The 14,309-nt window shown below is 38.5% G+C and overlaps 2 protein-coding genes across 2 annotated transcripts; one reads left to right on the forward strand and one right to left on the reverse strand.

Annotated features, from left to right (window-relative positions):
- Nucleotides 1–68: 68 nt before the first annotated feature.
- LOC144636154 (tauropine dehydrogenase-like) lies at nucleotides 69–9,117 on the forward strand. The gene is made up of 4 exons (XM_078495298.1): nucleotides 69–163; nucleotides 6,529–7,053; nucleotides 7,654–7,959; nucleotides 8,488–9,117. Exons 1-4 carry the CDS (start codon nucleotides 161–163, stop codon nucleotides 8,863–8,865), a joined length of 1,212 nt encoding a protein of 403 aa, XP_078351424.1. The 5' UTR covers nucleotides 69–160; the 3' UTR covers nucleotides 8,866–9,117.
- A 1,306-nt stretch (nucleotides 9,118–10,423) lies between these two features.
- LOC144635878 (uncharacterized) lies at nucleotides 10,424–12,212 on the reverse strand. Its single transcript, XM_078494991.1, has 2 exons — nucleotides 12,061–12,212; nucleotides 10,424–10,837 (listed from the first exon to the last, which is right to left on the reverse strand). Exons 1-2 carry the CDS (start codon nucleotides 12,125–12,127, stop codon nucleotides 10,554–10,556), a joined length of 351 nt encoding a protein of 116 aa, XP_078351117.1. The 5' UTR covers nucleotides 12,128–12,212; the 3' UTR covers nucleotides 10,424–10,553.
- Nucleotides 12,213–14,309: the final 2,097 nt, after the last annotated feature.

The following is a 14,309-nucleotide window of genomic DNA, read 5'->3' on the forward strand; positions in this document are numbered from 1 at the left end:
GGACTCATGCATCTTCGCACGTACCGCTCTTGGACAGATGACCATGACGTCATGCCTGTCACACAACAAAGTGGCGTAATCCAAACGAATCGAGTGGCTCGACGTTCCGCTGTTGCAAGCAGTGCTTTGCCAAGCTGTTTGAAAAGGTATTGAGTTTAAGATGGTAAGTAAAGCTTTATTTTAAAACGTAATGTTAATAGAAAGCTTAATAGTTAAACTTTTTATTAACTTAACCTACACGCGGGTTTTCCCTTCGCTTCGAGGTCGCAAACCCCAGACTTTGGTAACGTAAGCATTTATACATAGGCATAAGCTTTTACAAAGGATCCCACAAAGCGATAATGTAGATTTTCATTATTGTGTGATTGGTGTGAAGTTATAGAGCTGTCAAGGTAATACAATCAGAACAGGAAACCCATCGACCGAGAAAATGTTGAAAACTGATTGAATCGTATTGAATCTCTTCACAGTCTTGCACGTGTCTTTCTTGATTTGTGCGCTTTGAATGCTTTCAGTGGGGTCATGTTAGGTACCTTGGTGGCAAATTTCTATCTCAGAATGAACTTTTTGAATCAAAGTGTTTAATTTCGTAAGAGATATAACTTTTTTTAGTATGACTGAGCGTGAAAATTGCATTCTTTTGCGTGACAGAAATCCTACTTTTTGTGTTAATTTCAGGAATATTTAAGCAAGTTTATTATTTCAAATATTTTCGGAGTGGGAGGGGGGTGGGTTTTTTTTTAGTGGGGTAATTAATTGAAAAAGAAGTCCCATTAGACGATGTTGAAAACAACCTTGGCCCCTGGGCAGCATTTTGCGTTAAGAATTGTTACTAAAGATGGATTTCACAGATGTCATGCTACAGATTGATGGTGATTCCTCCCGGGGGGGGGGGGGGGGGGGCACCCGGTATATTTTTGGGTGGGGGTGTGCCGCTGGAATTTGAAACCCTTACCCTACACCAGACCATGTTCAGCTGATTTTTACAACCCTATACTAGACTAGACACTGAAAATTCCTACCCTATCCCAGACTTGCATTTTGTTAGAACTGTATCATTATCAGTGTTTAATGGAAAACCATCTGTGAACAACGATGCCGTGATTACTTTTTTTTATGTTTAGGAAAGCCTCTTTCTCTTCCAAGTTTCTGGACTTTATTTGTCATACCGTCGATCGGTTTCCCGGCAAATGCCACCCTTTTCTAGACCAAAACTCTCTGATTTCTATACCCTATCCCAGACTAAACTGCATGAAAACCATACCCTTCACAGCGGCACATACCTATATAGCTCATGTATGGGAGTGCGCCCCCCCCCCCCCCCCCCGGGTTATTCCTAAGATGACCTAAAGATTTCTGAATGTTTTAAGGCTTTCTTACCTTCTAGGTATTAAGGCTATGTTTACATGGGACCGGTTCCAAACTGATCCAGTGTTGGACCGGAAAGGCCTTCTGTTTTCACAAGACTATTCTGGAACTGGCCCTGCTATTTTGCAGCTCCAGTTATCAGTTATAGATCCCTTCTGGACCGGTTCCAGAATGGTCCTGTGTAAACACCTGGATCAGTTTCAAGCGGTTCTATTTAACCAGAAGCTGATCTGTTCCGGTGCGGTTTGGAATGGTTCCGGTCCGGTCCCATGTAAATGTAGCCTAAGAAAAATCGTTTTCTGTGGTTAAAAGCACAGAGCCACCGCAATGTTTATATGTTTGGTATCGTGGGTGTCAGGTCAATTATTGTTTATTTCATGCATTTTTCTCTTCCTTTCCATGGGCAAAGAGCCCACCATGTTTCGCAAATAACTTAATTAGCCTGCAAATAATGGTCTAGCTGCTCGTGTGCCATATTAGAGTATCTGATGGTGATTTTGCTGCAAATAATGGGGCATTATGGTGAAAAACTCTCTATGGGCATGCATTTCTGAAGAAATCAAAAGATGCAATGATTAACTGCTGAAAAACAAAGATCTTAAGATTGAAGCGAAGTTTTAAAAATCCACATGATTGGATAGGTAGAATATTTATTTACAGTACTTAGTAGTCTGCCCGTCTCTCAGTTTTTGACATTTTACAAAGTATAATTCCTTGTTTATGTTTCAGCAGCTGTTAATATTTCTGCTTTTTGTGGTTTTAAACAGTTACTTATGCAATTTGTTGCTGTAGTGATATATTATTTGGCTGCCACACTGTCACACAATAATTTAAATCCAATTATTATAAAACAAAGATCTGCTTAAAAATATCAAAGATTTGCATAAACAATGCAACAAAAACGAAGTCCCATCCATGCAAGATCCTGCCTACATACGGCCCTGTGCATGTAGTCAATGGTGGAAGGAGAACCGTACCAGGTTGATCTCTGTATATCCATGATTATGTGGTTCCAGAAAATATCCATACCCACCCCATAGAAGGTAAATGGAAATTCCAAGGGGTAAAATGCAAATCACAAGTATAAAAACCCAGATTTTATTTTTCAAATGAATTTCATTTATAAAAAGGGGTCTTGCCTGGGGAGTAACATAACATAACATAACATAACATACATTCTTTATTCAAGATGCAGCGTTACAAAAGTTTACAAATAAAAAACAAGAGATTAAAAAAGTCATCTCGAAAAGAAAGTCATGATGTCAACCCTATTTAAAATCTCCCTAAAATAATACAAAAAATACAGAAAATATATAAAAAAAAAACTAAATATATTAAGATCCTTATTTAAACATTCAGGTGCAGTACTAGTATGCGAGCATAGCTGGTCAGGCTATCAGCTTCCACTAACACTCTTGGTAAATTTTTCTATAGCTTAACTTTTCTAATAAAAAGTGAATGTTAATAACAATTGAGTCTGGCAGGTTTGATAAAGTTTGTATACCAATGATAAGCTCTCGTACACTTCAGTAGTTGTTGCGAATTCAAAAAAGTCTTCAAATTTCGGATGATAAAAACCATAAACAATCTTAAAACACTCAACTAAAGATAAATATATTCTTTCAGCATCCAATGAGGTAGGCCATTTAAGCAGCTGACATCACTCTTAATACAACTGTATGATCTCCCCTTTCCATTGATTAAGAGCAAGTCTCGATGCTCTTCTCTTTACAATCTCTATATAGGGATGAATCACGGTCCTTCGCAAGATAAGGGCACCAAATAGGTACCGCATATTTCAAGATTGGCTGTACAAGAGATTAATGTACAACATGAAAAAAATCGTTATACCGATACAATTGCCCTATAAGAGGTCTTTTGTCATGATCGTAACACCAATTAAGATCTATGAAGCTATCCACATCTTTCAGGGGTTTTTCAAAAGTGTAATTGGTAATTAACTGATTTATCATTTGAATGTGTAATATGCAGCACTCCTGATAATGGAAATGCTCCACCTGAGAGAGAGGGTTTAATCTTTTTCCCTGTTTGTGGAGGAGTTGGAGGGGGAGGGGGGGGGGGACACAACAAGGTTTTACACATACAGGAAAGCTCCACCCCGAGGTCCAAACCCTTATCCTTTCATATACCATTTTTGACAGAAAAGGTAACCCTTTTATATACTATTTGGTGTACCCTCCCCCGGGGCCTTTTTTAGACTGAAGGTACAAAAGGGTAAGGGGTTTAGAGTGTAAAAAGGGTAGTCAGTGAAAACTGTCATTTAGGTAAAAAGGATCTTGAACAGAATTGCACCTATATTCATCCAAGTATCCTAAGGGAACTTAATTACTCATCCTAGCTGCTATAATATGGGGTACCCAAACTGTCTAATGCTGCTAATGTAGCCCCTTCCCCCCCCCTCCCCTGCGCCGAGCTGTTTTGAACATATTTATGAACATGCAATTACTCCATTTCAACACAGACCATTTTGGTCATAATAAAATAATGATGTCTTTTTTATTTTTTTTTAATCTAATTTATAAATATACTTTTATAAAACATTAAATAGTTTTTAGTGTTTTGAGGTTCTTTGAGGTGTTCTAGGGCGTTCTAAAGGCCTCAAAAGGGTTTTCTAAATTCTGTATATGTTATGGTATAGTTTTACCCCTGGTATACAATTGTGTATTTTCACTTTGTTCTGGTACCGGTGCATGGTAATATATGATAACAAATATAAAACAAAGGAAATACTAGATTGTACCAAGGGTATTAACTTGAACCACAACATATACATGCTTCATGTATAAAATTTCACTATACAGTATTTTGTATCAGAAATCCATGGGCTTTTACCCTGCATAAATAAAGGTTACCTTACCTTACCCTTGGCTTCTGACTCTACTTAAATTATCACTGAGATCAGTAAGAAGTTTTGATTTAAAATTTCAGTGGTTTCACGCAAAAATGTTATACTCAAATGATTCGACTCTTTTAGTCCCAGATATGTCCAGGATTGAACGCTAATGAGATTCACGTTCCTCATGACAGCCATCACAAAGTGTCCTCATAAATAAAAGTTCACCAAAACACTCCAAAATTTGTCAAATATGAAGTAATATGGAAATGTCAAATAACACAGTCAAACATGAAGTACTCATTAAACAATACTTGTGTTCAATCCTGGACATAATAAGTGTTTAGTCCCAGATTGCTTTTGAAAACATCTTATGAGTGATAGCACAAATTTGTACCTGACTCTAAATGGCTATAAACGATGTCAATGTGGTTTAGCTAGCTAGCTACAACACATATCATACCTGTATATATATCATATATATCAAGCATTCCACTGAGAGTTGCAAAGATGTTGAGCAGGGTGTACACAGTTGTGCCCATTAATTTTGGAACTTTTTACCTTTTTTTAAATCAACTCCTTTGACGTTGAGGTTTAATAAATCACCTCATATGGCTTATCTTACATGTTGCACTAGAGTATAAGGCACAGGCAGCAGATTTGAACTTACTCGGTATTTAGATGTTTGCTCCATCGCAGAGCATTTGCAGATGGGCATAAGAGTCCCTCTACTTCAATAAAATCATTAGAAAGTGCTTTAAAACGATCAAAGTCCCTATTGCGGTCAGATAATTGCTGTCAATCCCCTCGGACTCCCCCCCCCCTCCCTGCCCCTCCACCGCAGTTTAACATTGATAGGTGCATAACACTTGAGAATTAGGACAACTTTCACAGTGCCCTTTCTAATAATGGAAACAAGCAATTACCAATTTTAAAGTCGAGGCAGTTAGTTAAAAGTTCAGATGTTAGTTAGCTGGTTTACTTAGTTATTGGCTGCGGTCACATCTACGACGTAACTAAAGTTTAACTATAGTTAGTCTCAAGTTACGTGACGTCATACCTAACTATAGTTAGTGCTTTCTGTCGTCTTTGCGGTCACACCAATGCAGTTAACTATAGTTAGTTCTGATTAGGTTGTGAATAATTTGGTATTTAAATTAGTTCATGACAGCCCTTGTTGTTGATCTGTGTCTAGTTTTTCCTCTATTTTCTTCTATTTTTGCACGGCATTTCGGCGTTGAAGAACATAAAATTAAGTAAGGATGCTAGAAACCGAAGAATTCAAGCTTTACTTCCGGTAACATTGATGATATGTAATTTCTTGGCATGTTGTTTTTCTTGTTTTCCTTCCCTTGACGCTTTGTTTTGCATATTTATGTTCATCTCGCACGTGCGAAAATAATTGTCGCATTCTGATTGGCTTTTCGTTTGTAAACTTAAGACTAACCCATGAACCTTGCTTGGTTATAACTATAGTTAGTGCTTATTGTTTTGGATCAGCGAGGCGTAAATTTCTAACTATAGTTAGGGCGAACAGAGTAGCGGTCACATTACCGAAATAGCTAACCATAGTTAACGCCGTCCTAACTATAGTTAGCAGTCTAGATGTGACCGCAGCCATTGATATAGCCTGTAATTTTTCTGGTTAATGAATTGATTTTTTTAACGTGTTATAATATTGTATTTTTAGATTAATTTTAGTGAGGGCCACAAGTTTATAAGTGAATGCTCACTTTTATGTGTTACCCTCTAGAAATAAAGACTTCCTTCTTAGAACTTCTTCTTCTTTATCGCACACTGGTGCATGAAGGAGGGGGTATCACTTAACAAAACAAAAACCTCAGCACACGTTTCGCGTAAAGCCACGTTTTCTGTCTGCTACTATAGTGGCTGTCGGATTTTAAAGGTCGGAGATGGGCTTAGAAAACTCCTTGAATTTAAATTAACAGACAACACATACATTTCGCGTCCTTCAGCTGATAAACGACATTTTCGTAATTATCAGTTTAAATAGCTATAGTTTGCTAATGTGGACGTTAACATTGATTATTTGGATCCAGCGTCCTTCCAACTAAATGACACGAATAACTCGCAAGCAAGGAAATGATTTTTTCAACCATCAAAAACGTAGGTGGGCCCTCTTACACTCTCGTCAACTTGTGAACTTGTGCTACACTTTTCTGCATCCCTACATAAAACTGCACTCTTTTGTTAGCCTAGCAAAATTGAGTGATTTATTCAAGTGTATTGTTTTCCGCAATGTTATACAGTTTGGCTATAATACATTTTTGAATATATATTGACAGGAGATGAGTTCAGACACCATCAAGCTGTTGATTTGTGGAAGTGGCAATGGCGCGCATGCGTTTGCTGGTATTGCGTCATCCTTGAAAGGTACTGAAGTACGAGTGCTAAGTTTGTATCAAGATGAAGCAGAGCGTTGGAGTGCTGCAATGGAGAAGAGCGATCTTGAGGTTACCTTGCATCGGAAGGGAAAAGAACCAACCTCTATTAAATCCAAACCTGCACTGGTAACGAAAAACCCAGAGGATGCCATGCGAGATGTTGACATCGTGGTCTTTGTGCTTCCAGCATTTGCTCATCAAGTTTTTCTCGATACTTTAAAGCCTTACATAAAACCTGGCACAATATTAGTTGGTCTACCAGGGGAACCAGGTTTTGATTTTCAAGTTCGTTATGTGCTTGGAGAAACAGCGCGTCAATGCACGATCATGAATTTCGAGTCATTACCATGGGCATGCCGTATTACTGAGTTTGGTCTCAAATGTGAAGTTCTTGGCACCAAGGAAACCCTGCAGGGAGCTTTGAAGGTACAATAAAAAATATATATCTCTTGTCTGTTAAGACAATAATCTGTCGGTCCTGGGTGAATGTACGAGGTGCTTAGTTCATAACGATTCACCGAGTTTGCTTTTCTATTGTAAACGCTCAAAGGTTTAGTTAAAGGTGTTTTGACACCTTATATTGTAGCTATGGTTGCCTGTTACGTCAAGAAAATGACAATCACCAATGATAAGGCGTCAGTTTCTAAAGCAAATTTGCGCACATGTCAATTTGTTGTTTTTGATAAAAGTGCCTTGTGTAAAAAAACGAAGCCATTTATGCGATGTCTAACGGTACACTTCCACTCAAAAGTGTTGTAAGACTTTTAGGCAGCTCGGTTTTTTTTTATGTTAGACAGTCCAGTGGTTGCACAGTTGATTTCGAGACCACTTGACTGTTCTGCCGATCAAGTCTAAGTTTCTTCATTTCATGGCAACCTCTCAATTTACTTATTCTGAAGTATCAAATAACCTGTCCCAGTTCACCAAATGCAATAATATTTAGGGCCACCACCGTATCAAATATTTTCGGATTCGATGTTTTTGCCTTTTCTTAACCATGGCAGTTGTTGTTGTTTTTTTTTACAGAAAGGAGAGGGCGTGGAACCAAAGAAGGACCCTGTTTCCACACTGCAATATCTCCTGGGACCCCTCCCTAAACTGATCGTCTCTGGTCACTTGTTGGGCGTTCAGCTTATGAGCACTAACGCCTACTTGCACACGTCAATACTATATGGTCAGTGGGCGGGGTGGGACGGGAAACCACTTGACGAACCACCCCTGTTCTACAATGGTCTGACTGAGTCAGCTGCGAACCTTCTCTCCAGTGTATCAGATGAAGTTGTAAAAACTGCCAAGGTTGTCGGGGAGAAGTCAGGAACTGACATGTCTAATGTAAGTAATTGTACCATCTACTTATTTAAAACCAGTTTTACTCCAGCACAGTAGCTGGAGGGGAAAAACTTGTCTTGTGACATTAGTGATAAACATTTGGTAAAGTCGGTTGGTATTTCTCATTTTTATTGCGGTTTCTTTGGATTTGTTCCCTGTTATAAGGTTACATCGTTGAAAGGGCTCGCTATTTTAAGTAATGGCAGTAACCACAAAGGTCATTTGTTTATTTTTAGGGGTGCAAGTTTTTGCATTCCCCTACTCTTATGACAGCAGCTCCCCTTTATAACGAAGCCCCTGGTGTAACGAACGATATTCTTCAGCCCGGCAAAAGTTACTAACTGTTAAATCTACAGACTATTAAAACAGAACCTTAGCATAACGGACCCCTGTTTTAAAGAGCACCTTTTCCCAGACACCCGTTATATCGAGGCTTCATTGAAGGAAATTGATTGATGTTTACTGATGTTTCTGCACCTGTGAAAAGTGCATATATGAAGCAAATTGTTTTAAAAACGTTCTCTGTGATAGGTTGTCCACATCTACCAGTGGTACATGCGATGCTATCCGAATGATATTTCTGACAAGACCAACCTTTACACCGCAATACAGACCAATGCTGCCTACCAAGGTCTGAAGCATCCGGTCAAGAAAACAGAAGACGGTAAATTCATGCCAGATTTCACGTACCGTTACATGACAGAGGACATCCCCTATGGTTTGGCTGTCATCCGGGGTATTGCAGAAATTGCAGGGCTTGAGACACCAAATATTGACAAGGTGCTTACATGGTGTCAGGGGAAAATGGGCAAAGAATATCTCGTGAACTCAAAGATACAAGGCAAAGATGTCGCATCATCCAGAGCACCGCAGAGATACGGGTTCATCACTCTTGAATCCATCTTGTAAACGTCTTTTAAACGGCTTTACTTGTTTCCTGTTGAAAGTCGGATTTACCGGACATCATGTTGGATTCTAGGAATGTTGATATGTTATTTTAAAGTGAAACGTTAATACTTCACAATTATGTCACAATTCTTCGTACATCATCACATACATACTGTTATGTGATGAAATATGAAATAGGTTTTAATATAAGCTGTTTTGGCATTTGGTTGTCAGTTATTCCTTGCTATGAATGTTCGAATAAAATCCACCTTTCTGAACGCGTTCTCTTTTAAGCACTCACCTATCTGTCAAACTCCACAAACAAATTAGAAAGCTTCTCAAAAAAACAATGTCAGTTTTTTATGCGTCTGTCCTATTTCAAGGTAGCCACGAAGTCGACACTAAGCTTGTTCTATTGGAATTCTGCGAATCTGATTGGTTCTTCCACTGTTTTCTATTGCCGGTTTTTTGGCTTGAAAATATAGCATTGCAGGTTTTGGACTGCAATGGTTTAGAGCGTACGCGTCTATTCAAACATTTAGACTACAAACCTGAGTTTTCTATGAGCGATAGCAACTTAGCCTGCGAACGCAGACGCATTTCTGGCTGTCGTTTCTCTCCGCCGAAAAGTAAGAGCCGGAAATACGTCTTCGTTCGCAGGCTATAGTCAACTTGGCTGCGCCTCGTTGACTGTTCGCTTACAGAAAATTCAGGCCCATTAGTCTTAGTGTTAAATTTCATTAATAAAGAACCAAAACGATAAAGTTTAGACTTAGATGAAGGGAAACACCAGGCAAAAGTGAGGGAACTGAATTTTTAACCAAATCGATCCCGAGAAACACGACCTCGCCAGTGAACAGTAACTAAGAAATTAATCATATCCGCGGAATTTCTTTAACTAAACGATATTCGTTTCTCGGGTCCAACACGTGGATCCATATCTACTTTGACAAGGTTATGACGCAATTTATGATCAATATGATGACAGACGCATTAAAAGCTGGCGTCAATTTGTTGACTTATTGCTCTTCCCCTCTTGTCCAAGATCGTGTTTGGAAATCTCTTTTCACCCAAGGAACTGACGCTAAAAACGGATTAGTTTGTAGTCTCAGGAATAGCCTTGGAGCTTTTTAAGCTAATTTACCACAATGGTTATTCACTGACATTTTTGCTACCCTTTCTTTTGTTTATTCGTTAAATTCAAGGGTGACGGACATGTTATTTCTCCTAACAACGTTAATAGATTAACAGGAAAATCAGGTAATCAACAATTAAAAGATTTATTGTCTTGAAGTAACATCAAACAGTCAAACTAATATAAGAGGAAATTAGAACAGTTAGGAAAATCAACAGAGCTTAACGCAGCTGTTTACATGATGTAATGAAAGTCACTTATTAACAGTCCTTGGTAACAGACTCTGAAAGTTAATAATAATAATAATAATAATAATAATAATAATAATATTTTATAGCGCTATTTAGTAATCTTTCAGCGCTTAAATATTTGAAAGTTGCTGATAAATAAATCGGAAAAGTCAAACATGTGAAGTCTGCTTAAAGCTTACAATTTAATTGACCCTGTTCTGCAAGCCAAAACGATCACCAGTTTGTCATTGAACTAAGACTTACAGTGGTTGATCTACGCTGATTCACAAAGCTCTGTTATTATTAAAAACTAAAAGAAAAGGATCTGCTGCTTTAATTTCCATCTAATTTTCTTCTTTATTAGCGTACAGAGTAGCTCCTCCGGCGGCTGCGAAAACAGTGGTTGCTGCTTTAGCTCCAATTCCAGCGGCACCTGCGCTCTGGGCTGCTGCAAATACACTTCCAGAAGCCACGTACCCTCCGTAAAAGGTGGACTGAGCAGCTGCTGCCACTGATCCCGCGGCAACTCCAGCAGACGTGAACCCTGCTGCGGTAAGAACAGCAGGCGCAGCCATCACGCAAACAGTTCCCGCTACTCCTGCCCAGGCAATGTCTGTCCAGCTCCATCCTGTTATACAGTTGACAAACAGGTTTATACGAGTAGTCATATGAGTATCCGTCCAAAAGCCGTAAGGTGATATTATTAAATTCTGTTAAAATTGCAAATCTTTTGGGCAGCATATTTTTTAAAAGAGAATCTGAAGTGGTAAATAAACTCTTTGCTTATTTTGTTGAAGTCTTTGAAATATTGCGAAGGTGCACAAGTGCGATTTCAAGGATCTCATGAACTGTATGTGACAGCGTTAGGAAGTTGTCGTGATACTTAGTGGAGTTCTGCGACACTTGAATGTTTTGTTCTCTTTAGCAATATGCCACCTTAAAGCAAGAACAAAATTGGCGGCTCTTCCGGTTAATTTTATTATAACATGGTCCGCAATCAATATTCGGGGCTTGCCCGGGGTAACTCGATCGTTCTACCTAATGGTATGCTTATGCTCGCAGGCATTCCAATGGCATTTGAGAAACGTTTAACAGGCAGCTCAAGCTCACAAGAGCTTGGTGGACGACCCTGGGTGGACGATTGAGACTTGAGAATATATTTGTTAGGCTCTGCATACGGAAATAAAGGTGTTGACACACAAAGAAACATGTAGCAGGGACAAAATCACAAGGTGTACGCACAAGAAATGTAGTTACATTGAAGTACCATGTAAATTTGCAGAAACCCCATACAGATATATAATCAATGGTCAAAAGATTAACACAACTCTAACTCTTTTAACGCTCGAATAGTTGAAAACGCTTGGCTGACTGAGGTAAACATAATCTCTTTGCATGCATAATTAATAATTTCTCGGAAACTGTTCGTTGAGTTCCACGAAAACGCGTTGTTGCAGAACAAATAAAACCAGTGCTCAAAATGTTATGTTTGCCTTCCACATAACCAGACTTTAAAAGCTTTGCTATGGATAATATTTCATTTTTGCTATAGCACTAGAATCACTCAGTAATTATAACTGTCTGTCAGCAGTTTTCGTAAAAGAAAAGGTAAATAATAAAAAAATCGCAATAACTTCTCAAACTTCAGCCATGACACAATCATTTCTGCTTGGTTTCAATTTCAGCGCTGAAATCGGGCAACTAGTTGTTAGAAAACTCAAATTAAAGGCCTTTTAGATATCGATAACCGACGGAACTTTTCTATATAAACTTTTTTATAAAACATTTTTTATGAATGTTCTTGCCCGAAGTCCGGCGGAATATAATACTTACATGTTTTGATACGCTTACCTTTGACTTGTACTGGAGACATGCTTGCCAACAACAAAGCAAAACAGAGATACGACGCCTTATCCATTCTCTTCAGAAGTTAATTGTCGCTTAGCATTTTGCAACAGGAGTATTTCTTGCTTGATGTCGTAACGACTACAGCGTGCGGGTGCTGGTGGCTTGCGGACCTTTGTTTTGGCAATTTGGCATCATGTCATTGGCTGAATTCTGTGGCATGTTTATTATTCATCCAATCACAATACAATGATGATACAACGGGTAAACATTAAAATCAAAATCGCCATAACTGCAATTTTTTGCAACTTGTATGATTATTATGGATTGCAGGTTAAGGAGGTGAAGGCTGCTTGCTGTCTCATTAAAAAAAATAGAAATAAGCTAGATTGATGTCAACTACTGCCATCAGAGTGCTAGCACAATTTCCGAGAAACCCTGTGATATTCTTATAATCCCTCTTTACCTCCCCAAAATAAGCCTTTTAGACAAAAGAGGATTCTTTAAAAACAGTAAGTAGGTGGAGGTGGGGCTGATATTGATATTGGGAATCAATCGAGGGTGTGTGCGTTGAACAGAAATTTCTGCCCATTAAAGCATGTCAACAGCTTAATGTACTGAGTTCGAAGAGGTAACGTATGGGAATTGAAAATCAAAACCAGTAGACAATTAAAATCTGCTCTGAGGTTTTTTATATATACTTGCCACCAAAACTGCAAGTTTTGCCACTCAATCTTAGTTATAAACATCAGGATTGACAATTGCGCTTAAATGTCGGCATATACGTTTCGTTAGACTGTATTCTCTTCATTAGTATATGTAGTGTGAATGTCAATAACTAACGTATAGAAAAACTGTAATTATGCAGCGCTTTACAAGATTTCGGACGAATCTTCGCAACCTACGTATATCGCAGGATATATGTTATGTACGGATGACAGATAGCGTTAACATTTTGACCATATATGGGCAGCGCGCGCATCTGTTGAATAATAATTAACAATTATCCCGCGAAATCGCGCGGAATATCGCCTGATACTTAGCCGACGAGGCCGTAGGCCGAGTGGGCTAAAATCAGACGATATAGAGATTACTCCATGGAAAATGCGCGCGTACGATTTTTATTCACGAGTTGAGTAGTATCAGAAAACGAACGAGTGAGCGTAGCGAGAGTGAGTTTTCTGATACAACTCTACGAGTGAATAAAAATCGTACAAGGCATTTTCCATTGTGTAATTTGTTTATTTTATAGGTACTGAGGTTTTTGAAAAGCAAATTAAATCGCTCGACTTTTTATCAGTTACGCGCGTGTTTAGGAAACCCATTCATCTGCCATAAACTAAAATAGCTAAAACATGTTTGTCTCTCAAAATCACATCTTTAATGAAGTAGCACAAGAAATGAGACGTCAGTTTATACTCTCACAACATTTACAGAAACAACTTTTGATAGAAAACCTGACTGAGACTTGTACAAAACTTGCAAGTTCCAGTTCAATGTTTTAACAGAACAAAACAGCGTTAAACGCTGAATAACTCAACGCGAAGTCGAGCGAACTTTTACCAAATTAAATCAAGAAAACAGTCTGCCAAAACCAAGGACAAACCTGCAGTGTCTTAGTCATCATCTAAATCAAAACTCGCTACAATCCCTTGGAGTGAAGACGGCCCGTATTCTTGTCCTTCCTTTGTGCGAACTTACTCAAAGGTTTATTCAACTCGGCAGGAGGAATTTCGGTGCTTCGTGTTTCTATTTTTGTTCGAAGAAACGTTGTGACAACAAGGCCGTCTTGTTTCGTTTTCTTTATAGTGTTTTGGTTTTCCTGTTCTGCAATATAAATGACTCAGTGGAGCCGTTAAAAACTAACAAACCTTGAACGTGTCTCCGCCATGTCGCCGGTGTTTACGACAAGAATCAAAATGGCGATACGGTGTTGTTCACAAGTGAGTTTTCGTCGTTCGCGCTTGTGATTGGACGAACGACGTTTTTTCACTAGTGAGTTTTCATCGTTCGCCTTTCCTATTGGCTAATGCATTTTACGTATCATTTGTACGAAATTGTTTTTTCGTGAGCAAATCTCAGTATTTATGATATAAATTACTGATATTCCACAAGATTGAGCAGGATAATTGTTTTATTATTCAACAAATTGTCAACGAAACACATTTCGTAGATAGAAAAACTGTAATTATGCAGCGCTTTACAAGATTTCGGACGAATCTTCGCAACCTACGTATATCGCAGGATATATGTTA

The sequence above is a fragment of the Oculina patagonica genome, chromosome 13, assembly GCF_052425735.1.
Source record: "Oculina patagonica isolate OP01 chromosome 13, crgOcupat, whole genome shotgun sequence".
Taxonomy (NCBI): domain Eukaryota; kingdom Metazoa; phylum Cnidaria; class Anthozoa; order Scleractinia; family Oculinidae; genus Oculina; species Oculina patagonica.